We start from the raw sequence: 22,687 nt of genomic DNA, 5'->3' as shown, positions 1-22,687 counted from the left end.
GAGCACGTAAACGAGTCTACGTTTATTGAGTAAGCATGAAAAAAATTCATGGAAAAGAAACAATTAAGGATCACTAATGGCGTCTCTTAATTTAACGGACCTATGAGGAAACAGTCATTTTCTGGCGCGTGGGTGGGCGGGCTAGTTAAATTAACATATTAATAGGTGCCAAATCTGATTGTTTGGTAAAAAGAATTGTTTATTTAACTGTATTGTTTAAGTAAAATAAACAAGCCAATCAAATCACTTAAAACTAACACAAATGACTTTTGGATCCTACTGCCCTGTATAAAAGGAAAAAAAAACTTCAATATGGACTCATTCTTTCATTCGATCACTACACTGCGACATTCGAGTTCAAAAATTATTCGCTACGTTCTACGAGTTTCAACTATGGCATCTGCTCAATTAATTAACTGTATTGTTTGTGACGAACCTGTTCGTCCAAGACAGCAGGGGGTTCAGTGCGACGGCTGTTTACGATGGAACCATCGACTCTGTAATACTGGTAAGTAAACTTCCATTTCACCTGTTTCTTATTATATATTTATTACACATAGAAAGACCAAATTTAACAATCTTGCTTTAAATCCACAGGTATCTCTCAAGAAGCTTACCGTACCGCAGTTACAGACGGCGTTGAAATCGACTGGTTGTGTGCTGCATGCGCCGAGTTGACATCTGAGCAAGAGTACGACTCAGTTGCAGTCCCAGACTCACCGCCTCCATCATCACCAATACCAGCATCACCTACGCCAGTGTCACCCACAGCACCTTCGCCTACATCCTCGCCTCTGCCAGTGTCACCGACTGCAGCGTCCCCCGTTGATATCGCTTGCGGAGATTGTCCAGCAGCCGAACCGGCTTACATTCACTATCATTGACGATGCCACGTTGAAGAGGAAACGAAAGCTGGTCGATAACGACGGCTACACATACAACGTTAAGAGGCAGTGTGTTGGCGCTACGCATTGGCAGTGCACAGTACGGCCTAAGGTAAATATCTTTTTTCCTTAAAACGAACAGAAAACGAATAACGTTTCTGTTGAATTGCCATCTAATTTGATTCTATCTCTTTTTTGTTTTATTAGATCAACCCCTGTAGGGCAACTGTTATTGAACGTAGTGGCCAGTTCATCCCAGGCAGACAGCAGCACAACCACAACGGGCAGGTTGGCGCCGAGGTTGCAGCGAAGATTGTGTCCCGCGTACGCAAGGAGGCAGAGGTCGAGTACTTCAAACCCGCATCCGCCATAGTAAACCGCCATCCTCTTGGTCAGTCTTTATGCGGTCCAACAATGACGTGGAAGGTTGGCATCACGGTCTGCACACCAGAGCCCAGGGCAAGAGTCAGCTACCCATGTATTTACTCATCGACCTGCTCTACAAAGAAGCCAAACTAACTTCCCTGAACGTGCGTATGGTCTCAGAAAAGAAACTTCGACGAGTTCAGCGGCGCAGATATCGTCAAATCCAGGCTAAGGTATTTTCACTGTGGGGACAATATGAAGAGGGCGACAAGACGCCGCGACAACTTCTCAAGGCTTGTTCATTACTTGTTGGGCCGAGAATTGTAATAATTTGACTTTTGACTCCGATGTTGGGGCGACGTAACTTCGGTTGGGGCGACATAACCTGGGGCGACAAGGCAATGGGGCGACACAACCTACATTCCTTTAGAGGTATAAGGCACAAAAATACCATTTCACACCTTCGCTGAGAGGTTAAACAATCACTCAAAGGAGAGATGAGTATACTAAACATGCCAGAGTATACCTGATGAAGAGGCTCTAGACAAGTAAATTTGAATTATGCCCAATTTTTCTAAGCCAATAGGTCACGCAATGCTTATCACCCGGCGAGATCAGGAATGTAAGTGCCATTTGATGCGGAAATAAAACTGGTTTGTTAAGTTAATGTTTCTGTAATTATCTTTACCACCAGCTTGTAGACTTACACATAAGCGCAAGTAAGTTCCAAGCATTGTTTTGTAAAACTTCTGGTGTATCTTACAAGTACTGATAACGTTACAAAAAATGCGGATATTAAACAATGAGGAAGAAAAATGAACCGCAAGGGAAATCCAAAGTATGATTACAAGTTGCATCAACAGCTTTATTTAGCCACTGAAAAATTCGCCTGATTCATTTCAAGATGATACTTCAGGAGAGAATTCGCTTTCGCACTGATGAGCCAACAATTACCCTTAGATGGTGGTCTAGTTACGGTGCAGAGCTAAAGTATACAGCTGAGATGTAGAGCGTCAAATAAATCTGTGATTTTTTTCGAGGGAGCGCAATGGTGTGGCAGCCCAGGAGTAGCTAGCACAAGCACAAGCCGTCTGCCGCCCCTCGGTAGATGGCTTGATGATATCTTGTGTTATTCTTCTGATGTAAGCCAAACATATTTAAACGAAAATAAATTCACAACCTTGAAAGCTCGAAGGCATTAAATTATCACATCAGACGTGTAAAATATCGCGGTGCTCTGTCTCAATTTGTGTCAACCTTGAGAGATTCCGCCATTGTGTCGGCAGTGATTCCACGTGACAAACCTTTATTTGAACAGTTGAACCGCGGTAACTCGAATTGCCTAGGGGATTGAAACTACCTCGAGTTCTCGGGGTTTCGAGTTCTAAGGGTCTCGAACAAAAAGACAAAAAACACTTAATCAATTCCAGATTTCGCGCCTTGATTTCTCTTTGCGGGAAGAACTGTCAAAACTGTTTGTTTACGGACATACAAACGTGTGATATCGACAAAGGTCAATTTATCATAACATCTAAATGAGATTAAATGTAATCTTCCGGTGCAAAATGCTATGGCTCATTAGTCCGCAAAAATGGACTTAGAGTTATCGAGGGAAAAATTACAAAGAAAAGTACCCGAAGGGAAGTAAAAATTGCTTCAAGTTATCAGGGTTTCGAGTAATTGGGGTTATAATTACAGTAACTATATGAGGCAAATCCAAGGGAAATCAGTTTTGCTTCAAGATAGTGGGGTTCGAATTATCGGGGTTTAACCTATTGTTATGGAAGAGCCTCATTTCCAAAGCTGACAGTTTTCTATTTATAGTCTGAGGCAAACGGTGAAAACAATACTTCTTTCGCGTTGGAAGTGAAGTGTACAGCAGATTCGTAAGCCAAATCTATTCAATCTTAACTTCTCATTCTAACCTAGCGTTGGTAGCGCCATAAAACTTATCGAGCTATGTCTCTGTTTGGTGAATATCCGTGCACAAATCAATCAGTTGCTCCAATCTACATCTCGTTTACTACGGCCACGATATGTGTTCCGCTGTGTCTATTTACCATCGCTGGAAATTTACTCGTCGTGTTAGCAATCTTCGTCGATCCAAACAAAGATCTCAAGTCACCTTTTAACCATTTTGTGGCCAACCTTGCCATTAGCGATCTATTGGTGGGATTCGTCGTTGACCCGACTGCGGTGGTGTACCATGTAAAGGAAGGAGTTGAGAGGAAACTGCCACCTTTACCCTACATTCACATGCCGTACTTCATTTCGTGTACAGCCTCTGTTCTCAGTTTGGCAGCTTTAACATTGGATCGATATTTGGCGATAACTTCTCCGCTAACCTACAGAACAAAATTGAATCCTAAGCGAGCGGGTTTTGTGGCGGCTGGTATCTGGTTATTCTCACTAAGTTTCCCTTTCATATACCTTGTTACAGGCTACCTTACATATTCATTTGTCTTTCTCCACACAGTCGTAATTGGCACTCTCTTAGTCATCCTTCTAACATATCTGAAGATATTTCGTGTGTTCAAAGATCAAGTGAAACAGTGGGATTCTTTGGATCAAACGAACGTGGACAATCAGGCGAGGAGACAGGCGGCAAGAAGGGAACAGAAAGTGACGAAGACCTTTATTATTATGCTGACCCTCTTCTTAGCATGCTATCTGCCTTCCTGTATCTGCATTTACATTATTAATTTATGCACAGTCTGCAGTTGCACACTTATTCACTGGGCAAGAGATATTCCTTTCCTTCTGATCTTAGCCAATTCAGGAGTGAACCCGTTTCTGTATGCCTGGCGGTTTGAAAATTTCAGGAAAGCGTTCATGAAGCTTTTGAGGAACAGAAAGTGTTGTCGACAACGAAGCCAAAGAACCTTAAGATTTGACAACGTCGCCATGGAGACGATGGACAACTGAGTTAAAGCAGTGACTAGTAAAAGGCTACAAATGGAGAACAAAAAGTAACCAAGGCTGCTATCGCAGTATAGGCTTTGTTCTTACTGTATCTCCGGTTGTAAGTTTATACCGGCAGTCAGTCAGAGATTTTCATTTTACTTTGATCCTCGCCATTTCAGGAGTGAATGCGTTTGTTCGTGCTCAGGCTCCGAAAAGCGTTTTTAAAATCTTCTGACGTGGAGAGAGTGTTTAGAATTAGAATTTGACATCTTCAGAGGGAATACCTAACGTTATTAAAAGGAGCAAACTGTAAACATGTTAAATACGGCGAACTTTAAAAATCTTTTAAGATACTATTTCTTTATTGAGATTCTCTTATCCTTGGTTTGGGAAATCCCAAAACATCGAACTCATGAAGAGCTCAAGTGAAAAGTGCCGAGCGAATTCAATTTGTATACATATATCTTAAAAATACACAGTAATTTCTAGAAGAGGGATTAAGATTTTCAACAATGTATGTTATCGCGACCCTCGCGATTTGTCTCACTTCGCCAGTTATAGTTTAGACTCCATGAGTCATACTCCTTTCAAGACTTTCTTCCCCTGTATGAGATGGAGGGTCTTTGAGGATTTGTTTAAGTAAAGGCAGATTTTCTACGAATTACCACTTGACCGCCAATATTTCCTTTAGATTAGGTCTGATTGGTGATATTGCGTGACAAAAGGAAGAAGTTTCGTTTGAGCGGTTTGACTCTGTTTATAAATTCACTTCTGAAAAACTTCACTTCTAACTCTAAATATACTCAACTACATCCACCAATCACGAAATTGATTACAACAACCATGGCAACAACTTACTCAACATACCAGCGGGTTTTCCAAAAGGGAAGAATTTTCTTACAGTCGAACATGTTTAAGTTAGTACTACAAACCAGGGTATTTCACCACCACACCATGTATGAGTGTCGGGTTACTTCGCCATTCAAAAAGGGAGTGTCAGTTAAGTACCCTATGCGAGATGTAAATGTTAGTATGATCCACACAAGGAACTCACTACTACAACAGATGATAAATTTAGTTCGTGCTTGTGAACTGTTATCCTAACTATAGCGATTTAGGGTCTATGCATCTCTTCAAAGTGAAGAAAATTGCCGGTTGCCACTCTCATTCCAATTTCCCATCTTCCTCGAGGAGAAGTGGACATTTTCTGGAATCAGACAAATTAGAAACAACTTTCCTCATTTAATTCAAATCTTTTTTTTCGGTTCATTAACCATAAGTTGCCACGTACTTGATTAACTTTTTGAGGCGCAACAAATGTCATTATTGAACCAAGATTTACTGAATACCACTAATAGCCGATTAAATTTGCCCTCTAACGTTTGTTAGCGGAAGACAGCCCATTGTCCAAATTTGGTTTACTGAACCAACCCGCGAAAGAAGTAACACTTTCTCAAAATTTTATTTTCTCTAATTCACCTTCTTGCCCTCTCATCATGGATACGGCAATCTCAGTTGTGTTTCTGTTACTTCTTGAGATGTGAAATGCAAAGACTTTGTTCTTGCTGAGAAAGATGGAATTGCCAATGTAGCTTTTTTAGTTTCTAATATATCCTGGACTGGGAAACCCCTTTTTAGACAAGCGACAGAAATCCACTACGCTTTGGTATTTCTTTGTCCGATATACTTTCCTTAAATATGGAACAAAATATTTTAAGAAGGTATACGACTTGTACGCACAGTAAATTTCTTTGTTTAAAACTTGGAGTTAGACCTCTGGACTTTGATCTCAGTGCAGTCTAGGATTACCCTTGTTTTAGGGTATTTGATTTCGAAGCAGAGGCATACTACTTTCAGTCTGGGCAGTTGTGGGCCAAATTGGCACTAGGCGAAGCATTTTACGTATGTCTAATCACAAAAAAAACAATTTTTTCTTTAGAATTGTTTCTTGATCACAAATAAAAACAATTTGTAATGAAGTCATAAAGTCATAAAAGACATTAAGTGACATGGAAAAATTACAGCCACTGCTTCGCCTTCGCTGATAGTTTTCTTTACCTCTGCCACGTTTTATTTCGCTTCTCGTTATAACAATAGTTAATGTAGCAAAGATTGTGGGCAATGCTTTCTTGTAATCTTCAATCAAAACACTGTAACGCAACACAACCCAAAGCACGTCCAGCCTCGATTTGGTGCCCAATGCGATCCAAGATGGCGCTGAAGTGAAGGTCCTCCAAAGCTGACATATCAGACATAGTTTCCTGTTTTTAATAATTAGACTGTAACAGGAAGTGAATAGTTTCGGGTAGAAAGAGAGGTATACAGTAAATTTGAGCAACCAAATCTGCTCAATCACGAGTCATGTCTCTGTTTGGTGAATATCCGTGCACAAATCAATCAGTTGCTCCAAGCTACATCGCGTTCACAACGGCCGCGGTAACTGTTCCCTTGTGCCTGTTTACGGTCCCTGGAAATTTACTCGTCGTGTTAGCAATCTTCGTCGATCCAAACAAAGATCTAAAATCGCCTTTCAACTACTTTGTGGCCAGCCTTGCCATTAGCGATCTTTTGATGGGATTCTTCGTCGACCCGACTTCGGTAGTGTATCATGTAATGGAAGGAACTGCTAGAAAAAGACCACCAGCATCCTACCTTCACGTACCGTTATTCATTTCGTGTACAGCTTCTGTTCTCAGTTTGGCAGCTTTAACATTGGATCGATATTTGGCGATAACGTCTCCGCTAACCTACAGAACACAATTGAATCCTAAGCGAGCGGGTTTTGTGGCGGCTGGCATCTGGGTATTCTCATTAAGTTTCCCTTTCATATACCTTGTTACAGGCTACCTTACATATTCATTTGTCTTTCTCCACACAGTCGTAATTGGCACTCTCTTAGTCATCCTTCTAACGTATCTGAGAATATTTCGTGTGATCAAAGATCAAGTGAAACAATGGGATTCTTTGGATCAGACAAACGTGGACAACCAGGCAAAGAGACAGGCGGCAAGATGGGAACAGAAAGTGACCAAGACCTTTATTATTATACTGACTCTCTTCTTAGCATGCTATCTTCCTGCCTGTATCTGCATTTACATTGTTAACTTATGCAAAGCGTGCAGTTGCACTCTTATACACTGGGCAAGAGATATTCCTGCTCTTTTGATCACGGCTAATTCAGGAGTGAACCCTTTTGTGTATGCCTGGCGGTTTGAAAATTTCAGGAAAGCGTTCGCAAAACTTTTGAGGAACAGAAAGTGCTGTAGAAAACAAAGGCAAAGAACTTTAACATTTGACAACATAGCCATGCAGGGAACAGAAAGTAACTAAGGCTGCTACCACAATATTGGCTCTATTTTTTTTGTATCTCCAGTTATACCTCTATTCACTTCAGTGGGTCAGAGATTTTAATTTTATTTTGATCCTCGCCATTTCAGGAGCGAATCTGTCTGTTCGTGCTCAAGTTCCGCAAGGCGTTTTTAAAATTATGAGACGTACAGAAAGTGTTATGGTTATTTGAGGGAAAGAACATTAGAATTTGACACCCTTAAAGGGAATACTTCAAGTTATTTAGAGTAGCAAAGTGTAAACCTGCCTACAAATACGGCGAAGTTTGAAGATACAATTTTTTTTTATCAAGAACGTCTTCTTCTTTGGCTAGGGAATCCCGAGCCTTAAAACTCATCAAGACCTCAAGTTAACAAAGTGGCGAACGAATACAATTTGTATATATTTTAAAATTGTTGACTGTCAATACACTCCTTGAACAGGGATTAAGACTTTCAACAATTTGTGTTGGTAAAAAGTGTTGACAAACCTATCACGACGCCGACCCTGGCGATTTTGTTGGACTTGGGCACCTAGCATAGTTTAGACTGAAGGAGTACTCCTATTAAGGCTTTCCTCCCCTAAATGAGATGAGGGGAAGGTCTTTGTATATTTCTTTAAGTAAAAATCGCTTTCTAAGAAATGCTATAATAGTTTCTTCACATTGGGTCTTATGAGCAACATTGCGTGGCAACGGGTGGAAGTTTTTGAGAGGTATGAAATTCACTCAGTTCTGACACCAAATACACTCAACCAAATCCGCCAATCACAAATGTTATTAAAAAAAACCATGGCACTAACTTACCCTAGAAAACTGAGAAAAAGTGACAAAAGAAACAAACGACAATAGACATAAGATGGGGGACAGGGTATAAAATAACTTCCTCGTGTGGTTGGCAACAACATACGATAAGGATAGAGGTTCCCTTATACTCTACTTTGCTTGATGATTGATGCCCAACCACCTATTAAAAATGCCTTCTAGGGTTGTCCTATACGTAGCTGTTCTATTTAAGAAATGTAAAATGGTTTCCGTGTTTACATAGCCTGATGTAAACACGCGGGAGGTTGGGAGAACACGAGATAAGCGTAGGAAACCACGACGCGAAGCGGAGTGGTTTCCAGCTTATCTCGTGTTCTCCCAACCTCCCAAGTGTTTACATCAGGCTATGTAAACACGGAAACCATTTTACATTTCTTTTGTAAAATAACTAATGAAAGAGCCTCTTCTTGCAACGAAGGAAAGCGACGTGATTGTTGTAGTTGTTCATTTGGCTTTTCGGCCGTTTCTTGAATACTGGGAAAATTAAACTCCAAAGAAAAATTAGGAAAATCTTCTTCTTCCATTACTGTGCTCAAAACAAACTTAAAGAAACTGAGCTAAATAAATAGCAGGGAGAACTCCGCGAGAAGATTCTATATGAAAACCGTGTTTACATACGCTCATGTAAAATGGTTTTATGGCCAATCAGAGCGCGCGTACTATTTGAATTATTTTATAATGCTTTTTCTGTTACTTTTCTATTTGTTATTGCTTGCATCAGTCACACCGAACTTGACTTAAGCTGCGAGTCAACGCTGCGTTAACCAGCCTGTTTCAAATTCATGTCGAATATCCCTATTTCACCGTCAATCACAGCACTATGTGTCGGCATTGAAAATCATGTTGTCTTATACGCTTCTTGGTCGTGCTTACCAGTGCAATCGTGATGTTTGAGATGCTTATGTCGTGGTCTAGTAAGTAATTATGCAGTTGTTCGTGGAATATTAAATTTTGTTCTTCCAACTCAACTTCTTGAAGTAGGGTTAACCAGAATATAAGCATATAACCCATAAGCTTCTGGTTTAACAATTTGGTGACTTTGATCTAGTCTCTTGCGCCCTTTCCACGACCGAAACAACTTCTACTACGGACTGCCAGACTTCATCCGGGCTCCCATAAAATTGCAACACATGCCGCACTATCTTTCGCGAATAGAAATGTTTTAATAACTTTGTTAAACCTATTTACGGACGCAATGTTTGTGATGGAAAACGGAAGATGATTCCACAAAGTTATGAGCGGCTGCGTAAAAGCAATGATCGCCAAGCGTAACGAGTGATTTACCCTTACAAGGAGGAAGGCGTAGACCATCATTTGAACGTAAATTATGTCTTCCGGTGTCTCTAACAGAAATAGGGTCGCTTATACAAGCAGGGGAAAGACCAGGTAATTAAGAGAATTTTAAAAGCAATACGATATCATACAGGCAGCCAGTGTAATGACTTCAGCAGAGGTGCGATGTGACAAAATATGTTCTCCTGGAATATTAGGCACGCAGCTCTGGGCATTCTGGACTCTCTGTAACTCATGTAGATGACATTCGCAAGCTACAAACAAGAGACTCTTACAATAGTCCAGGCGTCTTGAAATAAAAGATGTGTAAGTGTCTCTGCCCAAGTACTTTCTAATTCTTCTAAAGTTGTAAAGAGGATGAAGCGCTTCAGAACTAGTCTTCTCGTCGTGATATGATCAATCATAGAAAGGTTTGGGTAAAGCCAGACTTTTTAACAGGAGAGTGCGGAGCTACATTTACATAACCAACTTAAACGTGGCCAATATTTAGTATGGAGAGGTGCAGCTTCGTGCCAATCAAAAAAAAGTCAGTTTTAGCCTCAACCAACAGTAGTTTACTGTCACCCGTCTAACACCTGAGCGCCTTAATACAACCGACGCTCGATAACATGCAGAAATGGTAACAAAGTGACCCGTGTCATATGCGGGACTGAAGGGAATTAAAGGTGGGTGTCGTCTGTGTAGCAGTGGACGGATGGAATATAATCTTGAACAACATCTAGTAGCGAGATCGAACAAATGAAGCGGCTCAAAACAGGAGCCTTGAGGGACTCCGCATTTCAATTTAAACTTCCCAGGCTGACGCCCACAAACTCATATCCGCTGATTACGCCCTGATAAATACGATCGCAAACACTTAAACACCCCTCCCCCCAAGTTGTAGCCTATTGAGTGCCTTCAGCAAGATCCTCTAGTCGATAGTATCAATAGTAACACAAAGATGTCGTTTTTAACTTTCGGGAGTACAGTTTCAGTGCTGTGGTTCTCTCTGTAAGCCGATTGCGCAACGGATATAAGTTCGAGTCAACCCTGTAATCATGTATCGGATGAAAAACTGCTTTCTCAGAAAACTTCCATAAGAAAGCCAAAGTTGGAAGATTTTATGCGGCGGCGACAAAATATTAATTTTTTTAGTGGTAAGGACAATATCTCACGAGTGAGCCCCGGTATCGTTCTTGTCACGAGAACATAAAATTCATATTTTCGAGCTAACGTGTAATTTTCTTTTTTGTAAATGGACAATAAATTCATCTCCGTCGTTTACCACAAAATCTTGCGGCGGCCATCATTCCAAACAACAAACAAACCACGTTCATTCAGCAAAGTTCGAGAAGGCGGAAAAAAGTGCCACTCTGTTCACGGATGTAGTGATCGTATTGATTCTACGAGTGTTTTAGTTCCCTGTTCTGTCCTGATATCAAGGTGTTTTCATTCTTTGAAGATGTTTGATAAAGTTCGGGCTTATAGACCGTATCATGAAACATCATTATCAAAATTAAAAGCATTCTCTCCGACTCATAGTCTAAGCAAGAAGTAAAATCGAGTGGGCTCGAATTGAAAGTGAAGTACAGACTGTGCGATTTTGAGACGCCAATACCACAAAATATTGGCAGCCTTAGGAGAAACTATATTCACGTATCACTAATTCGAGCTTCGTATCTTCCACTCTATCCCATCGTCTGATTATAATTTAGTTTTAGTAGCGCTGAAAATTTGATTGAGCTTCATGTCTCTGTTCGGTGAATATCCGTGCACTAATCAATCAGTTGCTCCAATCCACATTGCGTTCACGACGGCCGCAGTAACTGTTCCTTTATGTCTGTTTACGGTCGCTGGGAATGTACTCGTCGTGTTAGCAATCTTCATCGATCCAAACAAAGATCTCAAATCACCTTTTAACTACTTTGTGGCCAGCCTTGCCATTAGCGATCTTTTGGTGGGATTCGTCGTCGACCCGACTTCGGTAGTGTATCATGTAATGGAAGGAACTGCGAGAAAAAGACCACCAGCATCCTACCTTCACGTGCCGTACTTCATTTCGTGTACAGCTTCTGTTCTCAGTTTGGCAGCTTTAACACTGGATCGATATTTGGCGATAACGTCTCCGCTAACCTACAGAACAAAGTTAAATCCTAAGCGAGCAGGTTTTGTTGCGGCTGGCATCTGGTTATTCTCACTAAGTTTCCCTTTCATATACCTTGTCACGGGTTACCTCACATATTCATTTGTCTTCCTCCACACAGTCGTGATTGGCACTCTCTTAATCATCATTCTTACTTATTACAAGATCCTTCGTGTATTAAAAAGTCAAATGGAACAGTGGAATTCTTTGGATCAGACGAACGTAGACAATCAGGCGAAGAGACAGGCAAAATGGGAACAGAAAGTAACCGAAACCTTTATTATCATACTGGCTTTCTTCTTAGCATGCTATCTTCCTGCCTGTATCTGCATTTACATTGTTAACTTATGCAAAGCATGCAGTTGCACTCTTATTCACTGGGCAAGAGATATTCCTTCTCTTTTGATCACGGCTAATTCAGGAGTGAACCCGTTTGTGTATGCCTGGCGGTTTGAAAATTTCAGGAAAGCGTTCGCAAAACTTCTGGGGAACAGAAAGTGCTGTAGAAAACAAAGACAAAGAACTTTAACATTTGACAACATAGCCATGCAGGGAACAGAAAGTAACTAAGGCTGCAATAATACACACAATATTGGCTCCACTCTTGCTGTATCTCCAGTTATACCTTTATTCACTTCAGTAGGTCAGAGATTTTAATTTTATTTTGATCCTCGCCATTTCAGGAGCGAATCCGTTTGTTCGTGCTCAAGTTCTGCAAGGCGTTTTTAAATTATGATACGTACAGAAAGTGTTATGGTTATTTGAGGGAAAGAACATTAGAATTTGACACCCTTAAAGGGAATACTTCAAGTTATTTAGAGTAGTAAAAAGAAAACCTGCCAAAAAATACGGCGAAGTCTGAAGATACATTTTTTTTTTCTCAAGAACGTCTTCTTCTTTGGCTGGGAAATCCCGAGCCTAAAAACTCATCAAGACCTCAAGTTAACAAAGTGACGAACGAATACAATTTGTATATATTTTAAAATTGTTGACTGCCAATACACAATAATTCCTTGAACAGGGATTAAGACTTTCAACAATTTGTGTTGGTAAAAAGTGTTGACAAACCTATCACGACGCCGACCCTGGCGATTTTGATTGGACTTGGGCACCTAGCATAGTTTAGACTGAAGGAGTACTCCTATTAAGGCTTTCCTCCCCTAAATGAGATGAGGGGAAGGTCTTTGTATATTTCTTTAAGTAAAGATCGCTTTTTAAGAAATGCAATATTGTCACTAATATTTTCTTCAGAGTGGGTATTATGGGTAACATTGTGTGGCAACAGGTGGAAGTTTTTGAGGGGTATGAAATTCACTCAGTTCTAAGTACTTCACTTCTGACACCAAATACACTCAACTAAATCCGCCAATCACAAATGTTATTAGAACAACCATGGCACTAACTTGTTTATAACGTGTTTATAAAGAAACAAACGACAATAGACATAAGATGGGGGACAGGGTATAAAATAACTTCCTCGTGTGGTTGGCAACAACATACGATAAGGATAGAGGTTCCCTTATAGTCTACTTTGCTTGATGATTGATGCCCAACCACCTATTAAAAATACCTTCTAGGGCTGTCCTATGCGTAGCTGTTCTATCGCTTTTTCTGTTGCTCTTTTATTTGCTATTGCTTGCATCGGTCACACCGAACTTGACTTAAGCTGCGAGTCAACGCTGCGTTAACCAGCCTGTTTCAAATTCATGTTGAATATCCCTAATTCACCGTCAATCACAGCACTATGTGTCGGCATTGAAAATCATGTTGTCTTATACGCTTCTTGGTCGTGCTTACCAGTGCAATCGTGATGTTTGAGATGCTTATGTTGTGGTCTAGTAAGTAATTATGCAGTTGTTCGTGGAATATTAAATTTTGTTCTTCCAACTCAACTTCTTGAAGTAGGGTTAACCAGAATATAAGCATATAACCCATAAGCTTCTGGTTTAACAATTTGGTGACTTTGATCTAGTCTCTTGCGCCCTTTCCACGACCGAAACAACTTCTACTACGGACTGCCAGACTTCATCCGGGCTCCCATAAAATTGCAACACATGCCGCACTATCTTTCGCGAATAGAAATGTTTTAATAACTTTGTTAAACCTATTTACGGACGCAATGTTTGTGATGGAAAACGGAAGATGATTCCACAAAGTTATGAGCGGCTGCGTAAAAAGAATAATCGCCAAGTGCAACGAGTGATTTACGCTTACAAGGAAGAAGGCGTAGACCATCATTTGGCGTAAATTATGTCTTCCGGTGTCTCTAACAGAAATAAGGTCGCTTATACAAGCAGGGGAAAGACCAGGTAATTAAGAGAATTTTAAAAGCAATACGATATCATACAGGCAGCCAGTGTAATGACTTCAGCAGAGGTGCGATGTGACAAAATCTGTTCTCCTGGAATATTAGGCACACAGCTCTGGGTATTCTGGACTATCTGTAACTCATGTAGATGACATTCGCATGCTACAAACAAGAGACTGTTACAATAGTCCAGGCAGCTTGAAATAAAACATGTGTAAATGTCTCTGCACAAGTACTTTCTAATTCTTCTAAAATTGTAAAGAGGACAAAACGCTACAGAACTAGTCTTCTAGTAGTGATATGATCAATCATAGAAAGGTTTGGGTCAAGCCAGACTTCAAGATTTTTTAACAGGAGAGTACGGAGTTACATTTACATTACCAACTTAGACGTGGCCAATATTTAGTATGGAGAGGTGCAGCTTCTTGCCAATCAAAAGAAACTCAGTTTTAGCCTCATCCAACAGTAGTTCATTGTCACCCATCCAACACCTGATCGCCTTGATACAACGCTCGATAACATGCAGCGATGGTATCCAAGTGACCCGTGTCATACGCGGGGCTGAAGGAGAATGAAAGGTGGGTGTCGTCTGTGTAGCAGTGGACAGATGGAATATAATCTTGAACAACATCTAGTGGCGAGATCGAACAAATGAATTATCTCAAGAAAGGAGCCTTGAGGAACTCCGCATTTTAATTGAAACTCCTCAGGCTGACACCCACGAGCTGATATCCGCTGAGTACGCCCTGATAAATACGATCGCAACCACTTAAATACCCTGTCCCCAAGTCGCACCTTGTTGAGTGCCTTCAGCAAAATACTGTAGTCGACAGTATCAATTGTAGCACAAAGATGTCGTTGTTAACTTTCAGGAGAGCAGTTTTAGTGTTGTGGTTCTCCCTGTCGGCCGATTGCGCAGTCGGATATAAGTTCGTGTCAACCATGTGATCATGTTTCGGCTGAAAAACATCTTTCTAGAAAACTTCGATGAGTAAGCCAAACTTAGAGGATATTATGCGGCAGCGACAAAATATCAATTTTAAAGTGGTAAGGACAATATCTCACGAGTGAGCCCAAGTATCGCTCTTGCTACGAACATAAAATTCATATCTTCGAGCTAACGTGTAATTTTCTTTTTTGTATACGGACAATAAATTCATCGTTGTCGTTTACCACAAAATCTTTGCGGCGGCCATTATTCCAAACAACGAACAAACCACGTTCATTCAGCAAAGTTTGAAAAGGCGGAAGTCGTGTCGTCATCGCTTAATATGCCCATTCGTGTTTTATACGAAAAAAGTGCCACTCTGTTCCCGGATGTAGTGATTGTATTGATTCTACGAGTGTTTTAGTTCCCTATCAAAGTGTTTTCATTCTTTGAAGATGTTTGATAAAGTTCGGGCTTATAGACCGTATCATAAAACATCATTATCAAAATTAAAAACATTGTCTCCGACTCATAGTCTAAGCAAGATGTAAAATCCAGTGGGCTCGAATTGAAAGTGAAGTACAGACTGTGCGATTTTGAGACGCCAATACCACAAAATATTGGCGGACTTAGGAGGAACTGTTTTTACGTATTACTAATTCGAGCTTCGTATCTTCCATTCAATCCCATCGTCTGATTGTAATTTAGTTTTAGTAGCGCTGAAAATTTGATTGAGCTTCATGTCTCTGTTCGGTGAATATCCGTGCACTAATCAATCAGTTGCTCCAATCTACATCTCGTTTACTACGGCCACGATATGTGTTCCGCTGTGTCTATTTACCATCGCCGGAAATTTACTCGTCGTGTTAGCAATCTTCATCGATCCAAACAAAGATCTCAAGTCACCTTTTAACTACTTTGTGGCCAACCTTGCCATTAGCGATCTTTTGATGGGATTCGTCGTCGACCCGACTGCGGTGGTGTACCATGTAAAGGAAGGAGTCGAGAGGAAACTGCCACCTTTACCCTACATTCACATACCGTACTTCATTTCGTGTACAGCTTCTGTTCTCAGTTTGGCAGCTTTAACACTGGATCGATATTTGGCGATAGCTTCTCCGCTATTCTACAGAACACAGCTGAATCCTAAGCGAGCAGGTTTTGTGGCGGCTAGCATCTGGTTATTTTCACTAAGTTTTCCTTTCATATACCTTGTCACGGGCTACCTCACATATTCATTCGTCTTCCTCCACACAGTCGTAATTGGCACTCTCTTAGTCATCATTCTTACTTATTACAAGATTCTCCGTGTATTAAAAAATCAAATGGAACAATGGAATTCTTCGGATCAGACGAACGCGAACAATCAGGCGAAGAGACAGGCAGCAAGATGGGAACAGAAAGTAACCGAAACTTTTATTATCATATTGGCTCTCTTCTTAGCATGCTATCTGCCTTCCTGTATTTGCATTTACATTATTAACTTATGCAAAGTTTGCAGTTGCACACTTATTCACTGGGCAAGAGATATTCCTCTCCTACTGATCTTAGTCAATTCAGGAGTGAACCCGTTTGTGTATGCCTGGCGATTTGAAAATTTCAGGAAAGCGTTCGTAGGACTTTTGAGGGACAGAAAGCGTTCTCGACGAGAAAGCCAAATAACTTTAGCATTCGATAACATGACGATGGATAATTGACATAGAGCAGTAACTGGTAAAAAACTTCAAAAGGATGGGACACGAAGTTAACTTTGCCTGTTATCATTATGTTGGCTCTCGTCGTACTGTATCCTCAATTGTGCCTTTGTATAATAGGTCAGAGATTGTCTTCTTATTTTGGTCCTCGCTATTTCTGCAGTGAATCCGTTTGTCTGTGCTAAGGTCTGAAATAGCATTTTAGAATTTTCTGACGAAGAGAAAGTGCAATGTTTATTTTGGGGGAAGAACATGGGAATTTGAAATTTTTGAAGGGAATACCGCAAGTTATTACGAGTAGTAAATTGTAAACATTTCGCGGAATACCACGAAATTCAAACAGTGTAACATGGGGGTATGCTTTCAGCTTTTTGTTCATGAATTTACATATTTTAACTAATTAAACAATGTCTGTAGCTGAAGTAACAATTATTAGACAGATGTGTTCCACTACAATCAGTCTGAGATAAAGGAGGAGTGATCTTGTTTGCTTATACTTTGTGACGAACAATTTTAGGAAACCAGCGTTAGAAAGGGAACGGTTAGCTAACAACGGTCAAAATCTTAAAATTTGTTGCAAGAGTCAAAACAACGATTTCCCTTCCTTGTAAAAACAAATATTTTCTTGACAACTTACTGCTGGAAGATAGAATGTAATTAAAAATCAAATGAACCTTTTTCGTGTTGATAGTGACAAAAACAGAATAGTCTTTATAAGTGAAATGCTTAGAGTGAAGTTGTTGTAGTCAAATGTCTGACGCTATTCCTAATGCGTTACCTTTCAATTTTTTCAAAACGTTCGTAATCTCACAGTTCTCAAATTAAATGGTTGAACGCTTCCTTTCTTTGACGGTCTCTAAAGCTATTCACAAGTTCACAAGCGGATATAACTGCAAGTCCTTAGAGCGTTGGGTATTTTTGCATCCGTTCAGTTTGATTTAACACTTGATATTGATTGATACCTCTCTGATCTCCACAAGTTGCACAAAATGTAATTTGTTTGTGTTCAAGTTAGGGTCTGAGAGATCTACGTGGGCAGCTTGTAAATAGTTCCGAACCAACCTCAAACTTTGTCTTAATTGTACTGAAGTGGGGGCGCTTACCGTCAACGTTCCACCAAAACGAGGCACTTACACATTATAACGAGGCGCTATAGTAAACGTTGATAATTAACTTGGTTTTCACATGCCCGCTGGCACATTCGAACCTAATTTCTTTACCAAATTTTACAGAGAAAGTAATTGAGGTTACATGGGAATGGAACATTGATAAGGATAACTTGTTCCGTTGCCGTAAAACGTACATCGCCGGACTACGAAGAACAAATGTGTCCCAACCTAGTATTGAGTATAACAATTTGCATGTTGACAGAAGGCTGAAGTGTTAATTCGTTTTGTTTGTTTAAGCCTTCGTCTTCAAGTGTCCATAGATAAAGTTAAAAAGAACAAAATCCCTTTTGAACCTTCTGTGAAGACCGTCTTCAGCAACATATTGAAAGTCGTGACGTGAGGGATTATAGCCCCATGCAGAAGAACTAAATTAATTTAGACGAGAAAGCCATTAATCGTTAATTAGCGGTCATATTTAATAACATTAAATTCGGACCCTTTTTTGTTACAAACAAGCCCTAAACCGTCAAAGAAGTGTTACCATGGAGACTTAAACAGTGGACGTTTCTTTCTCATTTTGACCCTACCCTCGGGATTACTAGTTACATTAAATAGCTTTAGACTGATTACAAAAGAAGCTTTCAAAGGTTGCAAGTAAATTAAAATAATAGTGGTTCCTCTGTTATTAGTGTGTTAGGCTTTTGTTTTCGGCTTCTTTGACTTCTTTCTCCTTTTGCGCTTGGCCAGCAAGATATTTCTGAATAACATTAGAATAACACTTGAATAGCTTTGTAAAGCGTATGTACAGCTGTGTGGGCAAGTCAATATTTGATCTGGAATAAGTGATCAGCAATAACGATCTAATTTTCATATGAACCGTCTGTTTACTACAAAAGTTAAGTTTGTATTGACGAATAGCTAAGAAATGCGTGTATGGCTGTGGGTAAAGGAACGAAGTTTTCTCCACCACATGGTATCACAACCTCTTCTTCACAGATGAACAAAACCGTCATAAGAAAACAAAACAAGTCGAAAGAAGGAAAGAAACTCCAGGAGTTTGAAGTCTTTTCTAAATTCGGGGGTCTCACCTCTAAAGACAAATTTACACAAACCAGCCACTTCGGCAATTACGAAAACGCTGCTTTGCCCCGGAGTAAGATTCGCTCAGCCGTGGAAAAACCACCGCGAATTCGCAAAAAGTCACTACACACAGAGGCGCTTGATGCTCGATTATTACAGAGAGAGGAAGAAAGCTTAGATTATAAATACGTTTTCGTTGGAGAAACCGACCTTGAAAAATCTACCAGAGAACGTTTATTACGGGAGGTAAAACAACAGAATTGGATTGACAGCGAGAGATCATGTCATTACGAGAGCCCGCCATCGACCCCGAGTATTTTAGGAAGGAAAATGGGTGTCGCAGCACCTCTCCATGGCACGCGCTTGAAAAGTGGAACTTTAATCAGCTTTGCCCCTAGAGTACAATACTGTGATCGATTGGTACACGTAGGCAAGGATGAGTATTCGAAACAGTTCTGTGATGTTCTTGGTCCTGACCTGTGCACTGACTGTACCAAGTCTCAGATGCAACAGTTTGTTATCGACGAACACATCCGAAGTTTTCCAGACATTTGTGTTTCGCCATATGTTTTGTGCGTCCCGCAAGAAACCGAAAGAGACCTCAAAACCCCATTCTCCGTCTACAAGGAATATGACCCACTGCAACGCAGAAGACCTTCACCTGTCTCTTTAACCCACCACCTTCAAGGTCTTAAAACGCGTCCAAATAGTTGCGCTAACGAAAAATCAAGATCACACGACTCTAACCACGCTGCTGATTTCATCCAAAGCGAGAGCCAGAGCAGCAGTTTGCCCTTAGAAGTTCGACTTTGTGCGAGGTCACCAATTTCGTCGATCTGTAGTTCTCGAAGATCAAGTATTACAAGGTTCTTGATCGAATCAAAAAATAACGAATTGTGCTCGAAAGGTGAACATTCAGACGAAGACGGAAAAATGGATGTTTTTCAGACCTCACTGCGAGGAAGGATCTCACCTGCGTTTCGCAGTCCCATGGCTGACTATAATGATGGAGACGAGGGCAGTTTCGAAGCTAACTGTTTCAATAAAAGGGGCAGGAAACCTCATTCTTCCTCAGGGCTAAACATAGCAAGATCAAGAGGTTCCATGTGCAAGACTCCCTCTATTGAAAGAACTGGAAAGCTCCGGGAGTTACCTTACTGGAAGATTTTGATACCTGAGCCACCAATGATGGAAGTTGGGCGGATGAATGTCAGCATTTATACTCCAAAGCAAATCCCAGGAATCAAGATTTTTGATGAAAGATTTTTTGAAATTTGATTGTAAGTGAGTTTTTCTATCTACTAACTATACTGAAGAAATTCATAAATTTGGTGTTCTCAGTTTTGAAGTTTACGGTGAGCGGGGTCACGAGCTACTTATGAAAATAAAACAATTATATCGAAGTAATTCAATCTGTAGAAGTTATTTAAAAACAAACTGGGTTTTGTTCAAGACGAAAACAATAGATTAAGAATATACCTACTGATGCGTCGAACAATTCAAAGTTTCAACATCCCCCCCGGGCAATTGAACTTTTGAAGATCGGTTTGTTCAAATTCCCGCCCCCGGGGGCAAGAATTGTGTTCAAATACCCCATCCAATTTCTTTTGCAAAACGCAAAATCAGCGACTGTAACTTTTTACCCCTTGATCAAGCTTCAAAATCTAACCTTGAAGACCTTTTCTTCTGAGCCATTTGCTCGCGAAAGTGAAATATTTACCTTGAACACCTCCATACTAAAAGATATCATACTTGTAATCCACTGGAAAGACTTGAAACTTACGGTTTAACTTCCCCACCCCTGCCAGGAAAGGTTCAAACTCCTCACCCCCCCGGACAAGGACGATGGTCAAATGCCCGTTGCCCTGGGGGATGCTGAAGCTTGGACTTGATCGGCGCACTACAGGCGCACATGAAGAGTTGGCGGATTTCCTATAATCTAACATAAAATAACTCAATCTAAAGAGAAAATTTAACTGAGACTTGGCGAAGCACAATGAATGATGAAAGAGTCACACAAAACATCCCTTCCTTTCCAACACGAATTATTGCTAGTGAAGAGTTAGTGAGATAAAAATTTCAGGATAAGATCTCTTTGGTGGATATTCGTGGAGCTCCTTGGACTTTATGGTCAGTGGTTGATCTCTGTGGGGATAGTGAGGAAAAATGGAAACTGACTCTAACCGGGCCGCGAGGTAAATAATTAAGGAAAGGAAGCTGAATTTACCAGAATACAGAATGGTACAATGGTACAATACAAAATGAGCGCATGTGTTTGCGAGTTAAGTAGTATTTCCCGAGCCCCGTCGGAAGCGACGAAAAACACGATCAGTGAGCCATTAAATTCTCCTAAGTGATAAATAATAACAGATCTACTTCACTTAAGATCCAAATTGAAGTTTGAATAATTTAATGCGGCCCCCTTATTGCTCCGCCTTCCGTCCGTATTTTTTTCCCTGTTCTAAAATGTGATAACATCGCACATACTGCGTGTTCTGTTTCCTTTTACGTTGAAATGATAAAAATAACAATAAGACTATTTGAATTGGGCGCCTCTTTAGGCACAACACACAGTGTCTGTGGATGAATAGGATGGTGGGTGCTTGTTTTTATTTGTGTATATGCACTATTAATATTCAGCATTGTTCATCAACCTCAAATCACGTGATACTCAAAACGATAGTGGGCTCTGAAGATGTAGTAAATATTCATACTAGATGAAATGTCCCGTCGGGATTAGACGATGACGAATGTTAAATGGCTTCATTAGAATAAACCGTATTACACAATGTGGAAACTTAAGGGAGGTCCCTATTTACTACTTGCGCTGTTGCTGAGAACAAATTCGGCGAATTGTCAGCTTTTTTCCTTGTTTGGCAAAGTGCCAGCTCGAACACAGCGGTCAAAAGTAAGGCATGTGCAAGGGGATCACTTTTTTCCGTCTGTGCACCAATTTCCCGCAAAAAGTTTCGAAGGAAAACATAAGAACTGCTGTCTTACAAAATAAAGCGGTCAAACTTCTGCTCATGTACGAATGTTGCAATGAGTAGGTGGTACGCTTTCAAGTTGTCAGAACCGAGATGTCCTACAGGAGTTACAATCAATCACAAATGTCATCAAGTTACGGTGTTTCACCTTTGGTGAGATGGAACACTCGTGGTTTAGTTAACTTGACATTACTGGAGACGTTTGTCGTATTTGACTTAACGGTTTAAATATAGTTGTGCACCCTTCCCCTGGAACTAAGGTGGAGGTTGTTCGACAGAACGAAAAAACTAATGGCTTTCTACATAACCCAGCTTCCCTATCGGTTGTTGGAAATCGACACTCGATTGACCGCAACATTTTGTTTTGTTTTCGCAAGTTGCATCAAGACCCCCGTCTAACGTGTGTAATACGCTGAAGAAGTAAGGGGTAAAATTTCCGCACAGCCCCATACTACATTATGCATTCAGTTCTTGGATAGAGAAAACAATGACAAAAACAATACATTGCCATTGGGAAAACAGATTTGTTTTACAATAGGATGGGACTATGCGGAAATTTTACCAAGTAAGGAATTCTTAAATACAGAAGCGGACGTAAAAATAGCAAAAGAATAGTCAAGATTATCATCACATCTCTCAGCCTTCATGGACAATTGAGCATTGTCAAGCAATTGAAGTTGCTGTCATGAAATAGGCGAGTTAAGGAAGCCGATTACACGGAGATGTCTAACACCCATACCCCGCGAGCCAAAGCCATCGGCCTGCCATTCTGTTTTTGCCGTGCCCAGATGCATGTTTACTAACATTTGAAGCCTGACTAATATCAAGAACAAAGTTAGAGCCGTAGTTGTGCTTGAGGCTG

The 22,687-nt window shown here is 40.5% G+C and overlaps 6 protein-coding genes across 6 annotated transcripts; all 6 read left to right on the top strand.

Moving 5' to 3' along the window:
• Positions 1-108: 108 nt before the first annotated feature.
• Positions 109-1,912, top strand: LOC149050141 (uncharacterized). Its single transcript, XM_089196322.1, has 3 exons — positions 109-508; positions 598-996; positions 1,092-1,912. Exons 1-2 carry the CDS (start codon positions 313-315, stop codon positions 882-884), a joined length of 483 nt encoding a protein of 160 aa, XP_089052448.1. The 5' UTR covers positions 109-312; the 3' UTR covers positions 885-996; positions 1,092-1,912.
• Positions 1,913-2,095: 183 nt separating this feature from the next.
• On the top strand, positions 2,096-4,815 carry LOC149050140 (histamine H2 receptor-like). The gene has a single exon (XM_089196321.1). The coding sequence runs from the start codon at positions 3,210-3,212 to the stop codon at positions 4,173-4,175; it is 966 nt and encodes a 321-aa protein (XP_089052447.1). The 5' UTR covers positions 2,096-3,209; the 3' UTR covers positions 4,176-4,815.
• A 790-nt stretch (positions 4,816-5,605) lies between these two features.
• On the top strand, positions 5,606-8,124 carry LOC113669834 (adenosine receptor A1-like). Its single transcript, XM_027185909.2, has one exon. It carries the CDS (start codon positions 6,516-6,518, stop codon positions 7,482-7,484), a length of 969 nt encoding a protein of 322 aa, XP_027041710.2. The 5' UTR covers positions 5,606-6,515; the 3' UTR covers positions 7,485-8,124.
• A 907-nt stretch (positions 8,125-9,031) lies between these two features.
• Positions 9,032-12,941, top strand: LOC113669835 (histamine H2 receptor-like). Its single transcript, XM_089194073.1, has one exon. It carries the CDS (start codon positions 11,324-11,326, stop codon positions 12,287-12,289), a length of 966 nt encoding a protein of 321 aa, XP_089050199.1. The 5' UTR covers positions 9,032-11,323; the 3' UTR covers positions 12,290-12,941.
• Positions 12,310-17,372, top strand: LOC149050139 (histamine H2 receptor-like). Its single transcript, XM_089194082.1, has one exon. The coding sequence runs from the start codon at positions 15,696-15,698 to the stop codon at positions 16,650-16,652; it is 957 nt and encodes a 318-aa protein (XP_089050208.1). The 5' UTR covers positions 12,310-15,695; the 3' UTR covers positions 16,653-17,372.
• A 1,148-nt stretch (positions 17,373-18,520) lies between these two features.
• Positions 18,521-21,646, top strand: LOC113669830 (uncharacterized). Its single transcript, XM_089196617.1, has 2 exons — positions 18,521-20,118; positions 20,647-21,646. The coding sequence occupies exon 1, from the start codon at positions 18,692-18,694 to the stop codon at positions 20,114-20,116; it is 1,425 nt and encodes a 474-aa protein (XP_089052743.1). The 5' UTR covers positions 18,521-18,691; the 3' UTR covers positions 20,117-20,118; positions 20,647-21,646.
• Positions 21,647-22,687: the final 1,041 nt, after the last annotated feature.

The sequence above is a fragment of the Pocillopora damicornis genome, chromosome 2, assembly GCF_964200805.1.
Source record: "Pocillopora damicornis chromosome 2, jaPocDami1.2, whole genome shotgun sequence".
NCBI lineage: Eukaryota > Metazoa > Cnidaria > Anthozoa > Scleractinia > Pocilloporidae > Pocillopora > Pocillopora damicornis.
The sequence above is the reverse complement of the archived record's forward strand: the minus strand, read 5'-3'. Positions and strand labels throughout refer to the sequence as shown.